Source organism: Oryx dammah, unplaced genomic scaffold (assembly GCF_014754425.2).
Source record: "Oryx dammah isolate SB20612 unplaced genomic scaffold, SCBI_Odam_1.1 HiC_scaffold_12, whole genome shotgun sequence".
Classification (NCBI taxonomy): Eukaryota; Metazoa; Chordata; class Mammalia; order Artiodactyla; family Bovidae; genus Oryx; species Oryx dammah.
Window position 1 is genome coordinate 29,505,930 of NW_024070196.1, and position 17,727 is coordinate 29,523,656.

Below are 17,727 nucleotides of genomic sequence, written 5' to 3' on the forward strand. Positions count from 1 at the left end.
AGGCAGCACCTTCCCATTCTCAGCACAGTGACTGACAGTAAATACTCAATATCTGTTGATAACAACAGGAGTGGCTAATATGTAGTACTGTTTTATCTCCTGGTCACCATTTAAAAACTAAACACACACGCACGTAAGTTCTTGTTTAAACTTTCCAACATTTTAATGAAGAAAGGATACAATACCCCAAGACAAGGAGAGGATAGGTGATTAAGGTCACACAAGTGGGGAACAGACCTAACATGACTAAAGATCTAACTACTCTTCTACACTACAGTGCATGAAAAGTAATAATTAATCAATGCGACTACTTCTGTACCACTTATCTGTCTTTCCCAAACAGTTCTGAAGCTTTTAAAAAATACCTGCCTCAGTCTTTTCAAATTGAATGGTGCAGTTTTGACTTGCAGGCAAAACCTGATTCAGGTTCAGCGTTTATTCTACTTAGAAAAATGGATAATGGAAATTAAAAGGTCCATCAGTGAGGTTTCATAAGTACTTATCTATTACTCTGAATGTTGGGGGAACCACCATTTATGTCTTATATTTTTACTCTTTGATTTGTAACAAACAAGTTCATTTTAATGCTCTTCTTTGCATTAAGTGTACAATCTAATCCACCATCAACTGGACTAGCACTTTATTATTTTTATGACTGGACCAGCAAAAATATTTATTAATGTGAAGAAATTTCACTAGAATTCCATACAAAACTTCTATCACCATTATTGTGTTAAGATTTTATCATATTATTGTAGCCATGTTAGTATATCAATGTATTGAAGGAGCAAATCTGACAAATGCCAACCATATAGGACTTCTATAATTTATGATAGTTTATAGGAAGAAAATCAATTCCATTTAAAGAAGAGGATGAAAGCAAAAATCAATTTGAAGAATCCTTATGTACTCATTTATTTGCCACTTCCTCTGAAAAAAATTTTTTTAAACATTTCCTAAAACATTCTAAGAATTTTCAATAGTCACTTTGAAAGTTAATCCAGAACTGAATGACATAAGCTTCCTAGAATACCTACAGACGATGATAAAATACATTTTCAGCTTTCTTTTACCACTTTACAAAAGTATAGTCAATATTTTAAATAAAGTCAAAATTTAATGTTAACAAGGGAGAGATGTCAATAATGTTGACATTATCTGTTAATAATTTTTCTACTCAACTGGTTTGCATTGTTAATCAGAGAGGGAAACTCCTGTTACCAGTTTTTGTGGCAGTGGTTAAAGCCTTTGTGTGTTATTACTTAAACTTAACAACTTTAGTTTCAGCTGAATCTTGTAGGACAAAAAAACCTAAGAATTTCCTTACCTTAATGCACCAAGCTCTTAAATAACATTTTCTGACTGAACGATTTTTAAAGATTTGTAGAACTAGACATGGAACAACAGATTGGTTCCAAATAGGAGAAGGAGTACGTCAAGGCTGTATATTGTCACTCTGCTTATTTAACTTCTATGCAGAGTACATCATGAGAAACGCTGGGCTGGAAGAAGCACAAGCTGGAATCAAGATTGCCAGGAGAAATATCAATAACCTCAGATATGCAGATGACACCACCCTTATGGCAGAAAGTGAAGAGGAACTAAAAAGCCTCTTGATGAAAGTGAAAGAGGAGAGCGAAAAAGTTGGCTTAAAGCTCAACATTCAGAAAACGAAGATCATGGCATCCGGTCCCATCACTTCATGGGAAATAGATGGGAAAACACTGGAAACAGTGTCAGACTTTATTTTTTGGGCTCCAGAATCACTGCAGATGGTGACTGTAGCCATGAAATTAAAAGATGCTTACTCCTTGGAAGGAAAGTTATGACCAACCTAGATAGCATGTTAAAAAGCAGAGACATTACTTTGCCAACAAAGGTCCATCTAGTCAAGGCTATGGTTTTTCCAGTGGTCATGTATGGATGTGAGAGTTGGACTGTGAAGGAAGCCGAGTGCCGAAGAATTGATGCTTTTGAACTGTGGTGTTGGAGAAGACTCTTGAGAGTCCCTTGTACTGCAAGGAGGTCCAACCAGTCCATCCTAACGGAGATCAGTCCTGGTGTTCACTGGAAGGACTGATGTTGAAGCTGAAACTCCAATACTTTGGCCACCTCATGCGAAGAGTTGACTCACTGGAAAAGACCCTGATGCTGGGAGGGATTGGGGGCAGGAGGAGAAGGGGACGACAGACGATGAGATGGCTGGATGGCATCACCAACTCGATGGACATGGGTTTGAGTGGACTCCAGGAGTTGGTGATGGACAAGGAGGCCTGGCATGCTGTGATTCATGGGGTTGCAAAGAGTCAGACATTACTGAGTGACTGAATTGAACTGAATGAAATTATATGCTATTTTCAAGCTTTCCTGAATTACCCATTTCTACATGTTTTACAACTATGTGGTATTCTGACATTAATACATAGTTTGCTGAAAAATCTTTTGCTGTTGCCTAGTGAAGTAAAAGTCTGCATATGATAAGAATTGTCCTGTGAAGTATGAATAACCAGATGTGATGTACTAGCAAAGAGCTATGATGAAAGACAATATCATTTGAACATTTGCAGAGGGTGCAGAGATGGTGTAGAAAGGCAAAGCTTAGAGACTTTCCCAAGTAATTAGGAATACACTACAATTTGTTGTTGCTGTTTCTGTAACTTTTTAAATAAACTGAAGTAGAAATCCTAAGTATAATTGATTTATTTTCATAAAATGAACAACCTATATTTTATATGGATGATTATAGTTAAAAGCGGTTACAAAAGCGAAGGAAAGGTTATAAAGAAAAATCAAAGTTTTAACTGAGTCTTCAGGGAGATCAGTCAGGCAGATAGAAGATATGCAAACACAAAAGGGAAGATGTGAAAAAGTGTGACTTGCCGAAATACGGGTCCAAAGAATAGGAGATCAAATGAGCAGGAAATATGTCATGCTATTATTACCATTTATCTAGTGGAGACTGATTGTTGACTTTAAAGATTTATAATAATTTTCTATAGAGTTTGGATTTTAAATATTTACCTATCAGATTCATAGCAAAAAGCTTTCACCATTCCACTAATTTTAAAAATTAGTTTTTTATGCATTCCACACATTTTCTTAAATGTTTATATAATCAAACCAACCCATTGCACCATATCCAAGAGAACTCCCTATAACACTGCAGTAAATATAAAATTCAATTTTTTTAATGTTAAATTCCTTTTTTTTATCGGAGGTCACTTGGGATTTTGCTTAATGGGGGTTCATAGTTGGTACCCCTATCATCAAACTGAGTACTAACACATCTGCAAAAATTATTCTTAGCTTGTAGACCATACAAAAACTGGCAGGTTGGCCCATAGGCCATAATATGCTTACCCTTGAGCTAGAAAATCAAATAAATCATAGGTATGTCGTGAATATCACAACACTGTCAAAAATGCAAAGATAAACTAAAATGGCATAAATAAAATACAGATATTGATTTTAAGAGAATTCATTATGTCAGAAAATTGAAAGTGTTAGCTGCTCAGTTGTATGGACTGTAGCAACCCCATGGACTGTAGCCTGTTAGGCTCCTCTGTCCATGGAATTCTCCAGGCAAGAATACTGGAGTGGGTAGCTATTCCCTACTCCAAGGGATATTCCCGACTCTGGGATCAAACCCAGGTCTCCCACATTGCAGGCAGATTCTTTACTGAGCTTCCAGGCATTATGTCAGAGGGTAGACCTAAAATTTGTATTCTATCTAAAATAATTTTAATTAGCCATATTCTGTCTTAAAATTTAGAATTTGGTAGCTGTAAAAAGTAGAAGCAAGGCAAAATGTCGTGTATACATTATATGTATATATACATGTGCGGTGCTTAGTGGCTTAGTTGTGTCCAATTCTTTGTGACCCCATGGAGTGTAGCTCACCAGACTCCTCTCTGCATGGGGATTCTCCAGTCAAGAATACTGGCGTGGGTTGCCATGCCCTCCTCCAGGGGATCTTCCCAACCCAGGGATTGAACTCAGGTTTCCCACATTGCAGGCAGATTCTTTATCATGGAGCCAGCAGGGAAGCCCCCAAAATACTGGAGTGGGTAGCCTATCCCTTCTCTAGGGGATCTTCCTGACCCAGGAATCAAATGGGGGTGTCCTGCGTTGCAGGCAAATTCTTTGCCAGCTGAGCTACCAGGGAAGCCGGAAATATACATACAATGACACATCACTCAGCCTTAAAAAAGGAGTAAAATTCTAACAAATGTTACACTATATGATGGTATATTTATGAGATACCTAGAGCAGCCAGATTCATACACGGAAAGCAGCATGGTGGTTATCAAGGGCTGACGGGAAGGGGAAATGGAGGAGGGTGATGGGTGTACAGTTTCAGTTTTGCACATTGAGAATTCTACAGATGGCTGGTGGTGACAGTTGCACCTAATACCACCGAACCATACAATTAAAAATGGCTATGTTGGTGAATTTTATGTGATGTGTATTTTACCATAAAAATATGAAACCATTTTAGAAGTTGGAGTTGATTGGATTTGATAGTTTCTCTTCAAAATTTTTCAGAGGAAGTAAACTGACAGTTTCCCTCTTAACAACTTTCTCAGTAAGCAGAAGTAATTCATTTGACCCTAGTAAGTAATTCTACTGATGCTAGAACAGAACTCAAGGCTCTTACTATTCTCTTCAAAAAACACTACTGTGTAATTTAAATATTTGAAGATTTCACTAAGACCTTTAAATAAAAGAATTTGAGAAATCTTTTGAATCAAGTTGGTCCTTCCCCTCCCTCTGCCCCCACCCCCTATCTTCTCACTTCCCCTGTCTTGAGGATTAGTTCTAAGAACACTTGGGTTTCTGCTTCAGGGTATCATGTAACTCTTATCAAGGTTTTTGGCTGGGCTGCATTCTCATTTGGAAGCTTGAAGGGAGAAGAACCACTTTTAAGTTCACTCAGGTTGTTAACAAAATTCATTTAAGCTTCATTATTTTGCTCAGCCAGAGGCCAGCCTCAGCTGCTAGGGACTACTCACAGCTCCCTACCACATGGCTCTCTTGATAGGAAGTTCACAAAAGTTTACTTCTTTAAGGCCAACAGGACAGTGAGAGTGAGTGTGCTGACAAGATAAAGACTTATACAGTCCTGCCCACTCAAAGGGAGGGGATTACTCAAAGAAGTAAACAGGAGGGCTACCTTAGAGACTGTCACACTGGAAAAAACCAATTGTACATCTCAGCCTTTGAGTAAAATGACTGGGCTGACACCCTCATGGCTCTCAATGCCAGAGGTGACAATCACCATCTTCTCACTGTACCACCAACAGGAAAACAAACAAATTGCATAGATATGAATAAACATGTTTATAAGCAAGTGAGCTCTTGAAAGTTTGTCTAAATCACATTTATATATTTCCATTCACTCAAGAACACCTGCCCAGAGAAACAGACAAAATCCCTCAAAGCAAAATAAAGACCACTGAATCTTAGTATTTTTTTTTATAGCATTTTGTTTTTTACTCACTAAACAAATCATAAATTCTAAAATGTTGTCCTCATCATATATATTTTTTAACTTAGTGCAATTATTAAAATCAAGTAAGTATATAAAGTATATGTTTAAATTGCTTGACCAGCTTTTTTTTTTCTTTACAGGTAAATGTCAGTATGTGTAGTCTTTGATCCCAGTTCCTGGGGTGGAGCTCCTAAAACTCTTGGAATTCCCTGAGTGATAGGAGTGTCTTTATGCTAATGAGGTGACTCAAGGTGGGGCCCTAGATAGATTCAGGATAATTTCTGGCTGGACACCAGTCAGTTCAGTTCAGTCGCTCAGTCGTGTCCGACTCTTTGTGACCCCATGAATTGCAGCACGCCAGGCTTCCCTGTCCATCACCAACTCCCGAGTTCACTCAGACTCACGTCCATCAAGTCAGTGATGCCATCCAGCCATCTCATCCTCTGTCGTCCCCTTCTCCTCCTGCCCCCAATCCCTCCCAGCATCAGAGTCTTTTCCAATGAGTCAACTCTTTGCATGAGGTGGCCAAAGTACTGGAGTTTCAGCTTTAGCATCATTCCCTCCAAACCAGAAAGACCAACTATTTGATTAGAGGGCTGACTTCAGGCCAGCCTGACCTCCAAGAGAGGTAAGGAGCCAGAGATGCACTGAGTTACATTGCTAAGGATACAATCAGTCATGAAGACCCCGATGATAACTCTACAGACACTGAGGCAGGGCAGAGCTTCTTGGTAATGGACATGTGTTGGAGAATGATGCACACTGACTCCGGAATAAAAGAAAATGGAAACTTCACACTTCCTCTTATGACTTGCCTCAATTGTCTCTTCATGGGAGTGTTGCTAAGTTGTATCCCTTATTAGGAAGCTAGAAGAAGAATAGTATAGTGGCTTAAGTAGTTCTTTTGAGTTGTTCCAGCAAATTATTAACCCAAGGGGTCACAGGAACTCCCAAATCTATAGTCAAGTCAGTTAAAAGTGTGGTTGGCGTTGGAAGCAATGGCATCTGGAGGACTGAACCTTTAACTGGTGGGAACTGCACTAACTCCTGTGGTGTTTATCTGCGGGTGATTAATATCTGAGTTGAGCTGAGTATACCCAGCTGGGGTAGAAATGGAACAGTTTATTCTTTAACCAAATATCAAAATTCTGAGTTAGTGTTCCATATTTCAAATAAGGGCTTCCCTTGTAGCTAAGCTGGTAAAGAATCCGCCTGCAATGCAAAGACCTGGGTTCGATCCCTGGGTTGGGAAGATCCCTTGGGGAAGGGAAAGTCTACCCACTCCAGTATTCTGGCCTGGAGAATTCCATGGATTGTATAGTCCATGGGGTTGCTTAAGAGACCAACTCTGTGTATTAAGATATGCAACTCTAGCATAAAGAAAAGACAATACTGAGTGATAAATGATAATTTTAATTATTTTATTCCTTGGATCTTTCTGGAATTGTTCAAAAAATAGTATTGATACATTTTTGTGTACATTTATCACACTGTAGGAGAACAATGGCATGTCATTACAACACAGGACTTCATAATTTTTTGCAAGTATTTTAGACTACTTATTTTCTCTACAGTGGCAGGAAAAGAATGGGGGAGGGTGGTCCATATCTTCCTCTGTTACATCCATAGCATCAACAGCAATATGCATATTCCAAGTTAGTGTAAAAAAGAACAAAATCCCAACACTCATGTTTTACAGTAACAAAAGTATGTGAGACAACCCATTTTTCTACATCATATTCTTCTGAGTTGGTAACAGATAAACAAGCTAAAACAAACACACAAAAGGAGAAAGTTGCAGGGACTTCCCTGATGGTCCAGTGGTTAAGACTCCGTGATTCCAATGCAGGGGACATGGGTTCCATCCCTGGTCAGAGAATTAAGATAATGCATGCCACACAGCATGGCCAAAAAAAAAAAAAAAGGTAGAAAGTTGCCAAAGAACAGGAAAAAATGAAAGTGAAAGTGTTAGTCACTCAGTGCTGTCCAACCCTTTGCGACCCCATGGACTATAGCCTGCCAGGTTCCTTTATCCACTTCAGGTAAGAACACTGGAGTGGGTAGACATTCCCTTCTCCAGGGGATCTTCCCTATCAAGATTTAACTCGGGTCTCTGTCATTGCAGGCAGATTCTTTACCATCTGAGCCACCAGGGAGGCCCCCAAAGAATGGAAATGAACCTGAGAAAAGTGAACTCTTCTGTCTGTTTACTGTCTGCTATACCATACTCTTCTGACATTACAGGGGGCTATCTCCGACCACCTTTCTCTGGAAAAAGTTAACTTAGAGCTCCAACTGGTCTCCTGCATATGAAAGGAGTGTCTCAGCTCAAACCCTCTGATGGCTCTCTAACTTGCCTGACAGAGACTTTTACAACTTGTGATTGTTTATAGCCCCGCAACTGAGAGAGGCACAAAGCTTAAAACATCTTAAAGATATAGAGACTTTTAGAGCTAAGAATTAGTTTGGTGAAGGGTTTCATTGTTGAGTTAATGTTTGCTGCCAGGCCTCCATATCCTTTATCTTTTAGGCACCTGGGAGGATATTAATCAAAGTAAACGGGATGCAGAAATAGGAATATAGTAGTTTTGATGTTTGCAATACTAGACTTTTGAGTTAATGAATTTTCTGTTATAAATCAATGTACTCCTCTTTTCTTGTTATAAATTGTTATGTCCTTGCTATGTAAGAATGTAACTTTATTTAGTGCTTTCTGAGAGTGGCACCAGATTTTGGAAAAGAACAACACTATTAAGGCAAATAAGTTTTCTGGTTGACAGACCCTTATCAGAAAAGGGCCGTAAAATGCTAATAGGCCTTCTGCCCAGAAGATGATGTAAATCACCTAAGACTTGTGTATACTTCTAGGTATGCAGAGAGAAAGCCTGGTCTCGATAAGAGTCAGGGCTGCTGACGCTGCATAACTTTGTATTATCCATTGATCTCCATGTACAACCAAAAGTATAAACAGCTTTCCCAGACAATAAAGGGTGGACCAGTCACTGGAAAGACTGGTTCCCCCGTGTTTTCTTTTCTTTCTTACTCTATTTTCTGGCTGATTCCCATCTGGGGCATAGAGGCTAGCCGTGTCTACTTATTTGCCCGTGCTTCTAAGACCCACACGAGAGGGAGCCCAAGGCAGGGCACCCTCTGCTATTCAAGCAGGCGCCTGTGGCCCTACGTAGACGGTTCAAGTCCCTTGTCTCAGGGCTTTATTGGCTTTCTATGTAAACCAAGGAATACAGCCTCTTTCCTCCTCTAAATTTCCTACTACACTATTCTTTCCTAATCTCTTTATATTTCTAATTAAATAGTCCTTTCCCAGATGCCAACTCCATCCCCGCTTTGAATTCCCTGGATCCACCGGGGCTGGAACCCGGCAGAGTGGGTTGCCATTTCCTCCTCCAGAGGATCTTCCTGATCCAGGGATCGAACTCTCGTCTCTTATACGCCTGCATTAGGCAGGTGGGTTTTTCCTAGAAGCCCTCTGGGACTCTGGGGTTACACTAAAAGCTCAGTTGCTAAGTGGTGTCAGATTCTTTGCAACCCTGTGGGCTGTAACCTGCCAGCAAGGTTCTCTGGCATAAATACTGGAGTGGTTTGCCATTTCCTTCTCCAAGATTTAAACCCCATTTCATCACTAAGAACAATATAAAAGACCAAGTTTTCTGGGATGCTCTAAACTTGTAGGTTTTTCCAAGCAGGGCTAACTGCTATCTACTGCCACCATAAACAGATTTTAATCCAAACTCAGGGTAAAGATAACTCCCACTTACCATAAGAAGGGACCATCTGGAGCCATATCAGATACTTTTTAAAGCCCTCGACTGACATTAGTGAGCTTCTGCAGAAACTGGACCCACTTTCGAAGTGTGTATCAAGCCAGACTGACACATCTATACTTTTATATAGCCAATGCAAAAAAGAAAAACAAAGTGAAACAAAAATAGAAGTTCTAGCACAGTGCCAAGGAGTGAAAAGTCTTCCTTAGAAATGTGCTCCATTGCTAAATCACACTCAACATCTATTATGCCATCTAGTACTTTCATCTCTTATCACTCTGTACATAAGCATCTAAATGCAACCCTAATTGTTTCTGGACATTTATCCTCAAATAGTTGATACACACATATCTCAAAGGCATACATGAAATTATACCACCATGTACAAGAACTTTAATCCACAAAAATGCAGACTTAGTTTTTACATTTTTAAGTAACTTATTTTCAACACAAATTTAAGTAGCAGTTTATACTGGAGTTAAGATACACCTGATATCCTCTATTAAAATTTACTACCCTACCTCCACAAATTTAATTCCTTTTAATCTTACACTGGAGAAGAGTAAAACAACAACTTTATTTATTTGTTTGGAGGGGTATCTAGTCTAGCTGTCTATCTGCTATATATTCTATTCTAAGCAGGCACCTATGGAAATCCAACAGGCAGACTGCCTCATATGCTTCTGTGAAACATTAAGAAAATAATCAAATTTCAAATTTAGTTCTACTTTTCCACAGGCTTTAAAAGAAATAATTAGGTTCTTAAACATTAAAAAAAAATGTTTACTTTGAGTGTTGTATGTTTCCTAAGAAATGATTTATTCTTTTTCTTTTAATTGGTACAATACACAGAGCTTATTTACATTTCATCAGTTGTATGTGTATTCATTCCATGTACTTCTGCCATCTAAAGTCATCACTTGGAGGCAACAATGGAAAACAGCCGTGTCAGAAGACCTGGGTTCCTCCACTAGCAGTGTGACCTTGAGTAAGCCACCTTAAACTATAAAAGGGAATAACAGCTGGCCTAATACATAATAGCAAGTTATTTCATTTATATACAAATTGATAATCTATTTTGAAATATTTTGAGAGATATGGGAAAAGATTCTTCTTTACATTTTTTTCATAGGAAGACTGGTGCTGAAAAGCACAGGCTTTATAGTCAAGAGTCCTGTGTTTCTGAGATTCTAGTTCTATTGCTAATTAGAGGTGGGACCCTAAGCATATTACTTAGTCTCCGTACTTTCAATTTCCTTGCATGCTTGAGACAATTCCACTTTCGAGGATTGTTGTAGGGATGAAATGAAGCAATTCAGTAAGTATTCATTCAACATATATTATTTAGTAACCATTCTGCTAGGTGCAATGTTGGCTAAAAATTCCTTTGTCATATATATATATATACATATATGTATGTATATATGCCATATACATATATGCCATACACTGTGCCAGACTCCAGAAATTAAAAAAGAAGTCAAAGATATATTAAAACAACATCATGACAAAAAATACTAATTTTACCCATGTACTTTCTTGGAACCAGTCATAGAAATCTGATATGTTTTTGTAAACTGTTACAAACAAATCTGCAAGACTGAATCCAGTACACAGTGTCAGGTCTGGATTAAGAAGATAATCCTGAACTAATAAACACATTTCAAGTTTAGTTGTTTACCAGTGGAATGTGTCTAACAGGATACACACAAGGTCACAAACAAGACAAAGATCAGAAGTGATGGTATATTACAATATATTAACTAGTATAGGGCCTGGCACAGGATAAGTGCTCATAAATATTGATCAAAAGAATTGAATCTGGGTCCCAACTCTGCCACTTTCACAGTGAGTGATTCTGGGTAAGTTATTAACTTCTCTAGGCCTTAGTTCTCTGTAAAGTAGAAATGTGTCTGCTTTACCTATCTCACAGGACTGTTGTGATCAGATGAAATCACATAAGAATGTACCTAGCGCGAATACCAAGGTAATTGTGACACACATGACTACTGCTACCAATTAGCTTACAAGCCTGCTTGTAGGGGTAAGATGTGAACATGTAAACGCCAGGAAAGAAACAGCACCACGATCTACTGAAACAAACAAAAACAACCCATAACATACTTCTTAAAATTGTCATATTCCTTGCGATGAAAAGAGCTGGTCATTGTCAAACTGGTGCTGTGTCTTTTCTAACCCCCAGGTTACAGCAGCAGACTCTGCTGAGTGACCTCTTGCAAGGCTGAAGCCCCCAGTCCACGCAGGATGCAAAGGGTTCGAATCTGAGGAGCAGCTGGACCTTATCTCCATTCCAGGTCCTAATAAGGCAGTACGGATAAGGTGCCTTTGCAGTTAGCCGAGCAAAGAAAACCACGGCGCGTAGACACTTCCACCTTCCACAGGCGGAGGGACAGCCCGCCAGCCCACCTCACTTCGGCCGGGACCCCCGAGTCTCCCGCCAAGTCTTGAGCTTTCAGTACCTGCTTCCTCGCACGTAGGCAAGCGCTTCAAGAGGCTTGGGAAGCGCGGCCTGGAACAGCTACTCACTCAGTGGCCGCTTGGCGGACGCCTGCTGTCCAGCTGGCCGAAACTCCCCGCGCTACAGCTCCCTAGGCTCCTGGGACTCGCCGTCCTCCTGAGCTCCAAAGGCAGTGACAACAGCCTCCCAGGAACTGAGAAGCGAGAGGCAGACAGAGCCCTACAGCGAGGAGGATGAACTCTCGGCAGAGTGGCTGTTTGGACACGCCCCCAACCCTCCCTGGAGGCGGAGAGGCTCGGACCCGAGAGGAGGATGTGGACTTAAAGCTCCGCCCTTAGCCCCCATCATCCGCTCGGCACCGCCCCGCCGCCTGCGTGACCCCGCCTCTGACCCGGGGTCGCTCCGCCTTCTCTGGTCGCCTGGCGTGCACGCGCACTTGCCGGCCTGTTTTGACAGCTTCAGGACGTCCTGAAGGGGAGAGAGCAGGAGTTGTCGCGAGAGTTGGCCCCAAGGCTTGTGGGAGCTGTAACTATGGCGAGTTTAGGGGTCGATTCTGAGCAGGAGCCGCTCTTAGGGGACAGGACACCCGGAAGCAGGTGAGCGGATGTTGGGGGAAGGCTCCCCTCACTCTCCTGCGCTGTTGGAACTGGCGCCTTTCCTTGCGTCAGGCTTAGTGGGCAGAAGAAGGGGTGCCAGAGCCGCTGGAGCCGGTGGCAAGTCGCGCGAGATTGGAAGATGCGCTGCCACTTCCTAGAAAGGGCGTCGAGCCGCGGAGCACCTTTGAGCCGGCGGGTTCTGGTGAATGTGTTAGAGAAATGCAAACTGCCTCTTGTACTTTCGTTCCGTTGGTGATGCAGCCACCGATTGGCCCTTTACAGAACCGACCACTGTATACGTTTCACGCTGTTTTAATCGGTACTTGGCCTTAATAGTCACTTGACTAATTGCCTTATAATGATCCTTTTTTGCAAGTAAACCTAAGATGAACTCATCTTTGTCCTATGCCAAATGTATAAGTAATAACTGATTTTTAAGCATTTAGGTGATGAGGTGTATTTGGACCCTAGTTTATGGACTGTGATTCAGAGTTGTTTGTTTCTTACTACGCAATCAAATATGTATTTTCACATTTAGGAATACGAAGTTAAGTATCATTTTATTTTATACATACATCATTAACACAGTAAGTTATCCAATAAGTTCACAGGTAAGCTTCAGCTGTCTACAGACGTGTTAATTTTCGCTCTTTTGCCCCTATTAAGTACCAAACCTTCTAAAAAAATCACTTCGTTTGAAAGCCTGTGAAAAATGTGTGTGTCGAATCCCCGATCCACTAAACAGAATATATGAAATGTAATTTTATTTAGTTTTTCTTTGAGATTATTAAAATGAATATTACTTCTGAAGTATAGTGTAATAGAGTGACGTTCTCTGGGCTTAATGAAGCATTTGTGACTATGCGCTTCTATACTGATTTGTTCTACAGTGCCATACTTTTCACATCTGTTTTTTTTTTTTTCCCCCTGCCTATTCTGTTTCTAGCGAACTATTTCTCCTCACGTTTTTGTTACCTGTTGGCAACCTCTGCTTTTGTTGGTGTCAGCAAACCTCTCTTCCCCCAACTTTACTTCTGGATTTCTAGTTTGCTATGGCTTTGAAAATCATTTATGTAAGTTTAATAGAATTGTGGGTAGTTAGAACACAGAAGCTCTGAATGAAAGCTAAAGATCTCTCCTACTAATTAAGTGTATGAACTTGAGTGCATGGACTTTGTGACTTTTAAATTTCTTAGCATTGTTTTTGCTTCTTCCTAGTCCTTGGCAGTTTTCCACGTAGATTCAAGGATCCTTGAATCATGGTTAGATGTAGTTTTATGGTACATTCTGTCACTTTGTCCAAATAAGGGTTAGTTACTCAGTCGTGTCTGACTCTTTGTGACCCCATGGACTGTAGCCAGTCAGATTCCTCTGTCCATGGAATTCTCCAGGCAAGAATACTGGATTGGGAAGCCATTTCCCGGCGCTTATTTAAACTCATGTCCATTGAGTCGGTGATGCCATCTAACCATCTCATCCTCTGTTGTCCCTTTCTCCTCCTGCCTTCAGTCTTTCCCAGCGTCAATGTCTTTTCCAATGAGTTGGCTCTTGGCTCCAGGTGGCCAAAGTATTGGAGTTTCAGCTTCAGCATCAGTCCTTTCAATGAATGTTCAGGATTGATTTTCTTTAGGATTGATTGGTTTGATCTCCTTGCAGTCCAAGGGACTGTGAAGAGTCTTCTCCAACACCACAGTTTAAAAGCATCAATTCTTTGGTGCTCAGCCTTTATGGTCCAACTCTCACATCTGTACATGACTACTGGTAAGACGTTAGCTTTGACTAGATGGACCTTTGTTGCCAAAGTAATGTCTCTGTTTTTTAAATGAACTGTCTAGGTTGGTCATAGCTTTTCTTCCAAGAAGCAAGTGTCTTTTAATTTCATGGCTGCAGTCACCATCTGCAGTGACTTGGGAGCCCAAGAAAATGAAAGTCTCTGTCATTGTTTCCATTGATACCCCATCTATTTGCCATGAAGTGGTGGGACTGTATGCCATGATCTTCGTTTTTTGAATGTTGAATTGTAAGCCAGCTTTTTCACTCTCCTCTTTAACCTTCATCAAGAGACTCTTTAGTTCCTCTTCACTTTCTGCCATAAGGGTGGTATCATCCTCATATCTGAGATTATTGATTTTTCTTCTGGCAATCTTGATTCCAGCTTGTGCTTCATCAAGCCCGGCATTTCACGTGATGTATTCTGCATGTAAGTTAAATAAGCAGGGTGACAATATACAGCCTTGACGTACTGTTTTCCCTATTTTGAACCAGTCTAATGCTCATTAGGTTCCATTTAAGTTCAGATGTTCTGTCCATCTGAATTTAGATTTAGCGTTTTTATAAATAAAAAGAGAGTACTTTGAAAATAATTCACTAAGTTTCAGTTCAGTTCAGTCGCTCAGTCGTGTCCGACTCTTTGCGACCCCATGAATCGCAGCACGCCAGGCCTCCCTGTCCATCACCATCTCCTGGAGTTCACTCAGACTCACGTCCATCGAGTCCGTGATGCCACCCAGCCATCTCATCCTCGGTCGTCCCCTTCTCCTCCTGCCCCCAATCCCTCCTAGCATCAAAGTCTTCTCCAGTGAGTCAACTCTTTGCATGAGGTGGCCAAAGTACTGGAGATTCAGCTTTACCATCATTCCTTCCAAAGAAATCCCAGGGCTGATCTCCTTCAGAGTGGACTGGTTGGATCTCCTTGGAGTCCAAGGGACTCTCAAGAGTTCTCCAACACCACAGTTCAAAAGCAGCAATTCTTTGGTGCTCAGCTTTCTTCACAGTCCAACTCTCATATCCATACATGACCACTGGAAAAACCATAGCCTTGACTAGGTGGACCTTAGTTGGCAAAGTAATGTCTCTGCTTTTGAATATACTATCTAGGTTGCTCATAACTTTTCTTCCAAGGAGTAAGCGTCTTTTAATTTCATGGCTGCAGTCACCATCTGCAGTGATTTTGGAGCCCCCCAAAATAAAGTCTGACACTGTTTCCACTGTTTCCCCATCTATTTCCCATGAAGTGATGGGACCAGATACCATGATCTTTGTTTTCTGAATGTTGAGCTTTAAGCCAACTTTTTCACTCTCCTCTTTTACTTTCATCAAGAGGCTTTTTAGTTCCTCTTCACTTTCTGCCATAAGGGTGGTGTCATCTGCATATCTGAGGTTATTGATATTTCTCCCAGCAATCTTGATTCCAGCTTGTGTTTCTTCCAGTCCAGCGTTTCTCATGATGTACTCTGCATATAAGTTAAATAATCAGGGTGACAATATACAGCCTTGACGTACTCCTTTTCTTATTTGGAACCAGTCTGTTGTTCCATGTCCAGTTATAACTGTTGCTTCCTGACCTGCATACAGATTTCTCAAGAGGCAGGTTAGGTGGTCTGGTATTCCCATCTCTCTCAGAATTTTCCACAGTTTATTGTGATCCACACAGTCAAAGGCTTTGGCATAGTCAATAAAGCAGAAATAGATATTTTTCTGGAACTCTCTTGCTTTTTCCATGATCCAGCAATGTTGGCAATTTGATCTCTGGTTCCTCCGCCTTTTCTAAAACCAGCTTGAACGTCAGGAAGTTAATGGTTCACATATTGCTGAAGCCTGTCTTGGAGAATTTTTAGCATTACTTTACTAGCGTGTGAGATGAGTGCAATTGTGTGGCAGTTTGAGCATTCTTTGGCATTGCCTTTCTTTGGGATTGGAATGAACACTGACCTTTTCCAGTCCTGTGGCCACTGCTGAGTTTTCCAAATTTGTTGGCATATTGAGTGCAGCACTTTCATAGCATCATCTCTTAGGATTTGAAATAGCTCAATTGGAATTCCATCACCTCCACTAGCTTTGTTCATAGTGATACTTTCTAAGGCCCACTTGACTTCACATTCCAAGATGTCTGGCTCTGGATGAGTGATCACACCATCGTGATTAGTTTACTGTCTTTAAAAACATAGTGTCCCTAGTAAAAGGAACAGATGTAACACTAATTAGTAAGCCCTGTTCTCTTTGAATAAATTGCAAAAACATGAATCTATTTCACCACCAACCTTTCATCACTAAGAAGGCTGATTCTGATTTACTGATCTGGTGAGTCCTTAGTGATCCCCATTGACCTATCCATAGAGTTGAAGAGTGCAGGGGTTGGTAAACTTTTCTTGTAAAGGCCTGTATGGTAAATATTTTAGGCTTTGCAGGCCAGGAGGCAAAATCAAAGTTATTATATACATACTTAGATAAAAAGAAAGTAAGCTTCCATAAAATTTTTGCAGTAATGAAATCTAAAATTTAACAGTAAAAGAGTACAGTTTTTTATAATACAGGTCTAATAGATGAATAGAATTCTTGTGAGGGTGGCATTTTGTTTACTCGGAGTTCAAAGTTAATGTTTTCTCTCATAGAATTAATCACAAATATTCATCTGTAAAAAATATTCTTAGGTCACAGACCACACAAAAACAGGTGGTAGGACAGATTTGGCCTATATAGACAGTAGTTGAATATCCTAAAGTCTTAAAAGGTACTTAAAATTTTTCTTTGCAGCTTCAGCCTAATCTCTGTAAAATAGATATCCTGGTAGGCTGCAATCCATGCGGTCGTGAAGAGTCGGACACGACCGAGCAACTTGACTTTTCACTTTCCTGCATTGGAGAAGGAAATGGCAGCCCACTCCAGTGTTCTTGCCTGGAGAATCCCAGGGACGGGGGAGCCTGGTGGGCTGCCGTCTATGGGGTCGCACAGAGTCGGACACGACTGAAGCGACTTAGCAGCAGCAGCAGCAGCACTCATGGCTGTATAGAAGATCCTTTATGAAACATTCTCAGTTTATTTCTGTCTTTTAATTTCTATAACTTTACATCATTACACTATTCTGCCCGTGACCACATACTCCTTTCTCTTATCCTCTTTCAGTATGGGTTCTTTTTTGCTCTTCCGGAGTTCACAGATGGTCTCTGGTAACGGTACGATTTTATTTTTTCCCTCAGGAAATCCAATCTTTTTTTTTTTTTTGGCAAGTAAAGTATGGCTGCTTACCTAAGAATCCTTCTGTTAGATCTTGATCTATTGAACCTAAATATGGTACCTTTTACTTATTCCTGTTGAATTTTATCTAGCTAAGTTTGGTTATCAATTTACTCCAATATGTTGTATATTCCTCATTGTTTAAGTCACAAATTTGATAAGCATGCTGTCGTTTGAGGTAGAGTTTGAAATGAAAATATTGGACAGGGTAAAACCCTTAGCACTGCAATTTACTTGAAGGAGAGTCTCAAGTGGAGAACTAATACCAGAATACAGCAATGATAATAGAAAGGAACCAAAATGTTAAGTCACCTTGGAAGTGCAGAATTTTTTCTTTTGCATTAATGATACAAGAAAGAAGCCTTT

At 40.4% G+C, this 17,727-nt stretch overlaps 2 protein-coding genes across 6 annotated transcripts in view; one reads left to right on the forward strand and one right to left on the reverse strand.

Annotated features, from left to right (window-relative positions):
• The window catches only part of ABHD18 (abhydrolase domain containing 18), a 41,687-nt gene extending 29,660 nt beyond the window's left edge, over positions 1-12,027 (reverse strand). For 2 of the 4 annotated variants that reach the window (XM_040250527.1, XM_040250530.1), the window contains exons 1-2: positions 11,821-12,027; positions 11,398-11,591 (exon numbers count right to left, since the gene is read on the reverse strand). In XM_040250527.1, the coding sequence (XP_040106461.1) occupies positions 11,398-11,413 (16 nt within the window). In that variant the 5' untranslated portion in view covers positions 11,414-11,591; positions 11,821-12,027. Of the gene's footprint in view, positions 1-11,397; positions 11,592-11,753 lie in introns of all 4 variants that reach the window. The other 2 variants (XM_040250529.1, XM_040250528.1) reach the window with 2 other exon arrangements.
• Positions 12,028-12,140: 113 nt separating this feature from the next.
• Positions 12,141-17,727, forward strand: part of MFSD8 (major facilitator superfamily domain containing 8) — a 38,667-nt gene continuing 33,080 nt past the window's right edge. Inside the window, exon 1 of one of the 2 annotated variants that reach the window (XM_040250525.1) lies at positions 12,141-12,348. In XM_040250525.1, coding sequence (XP_040106459.1) covers positions 12,284-12,348 — 65 coding nt within the window. In that variant the 5' untranslated portion in view covers positions 12,141-12,283. The remainder of the gene's footprint in view (positions 12,349-17,727) is intronic. The other variant, XM_040250524.1, reaches the window with a different exon arrangement.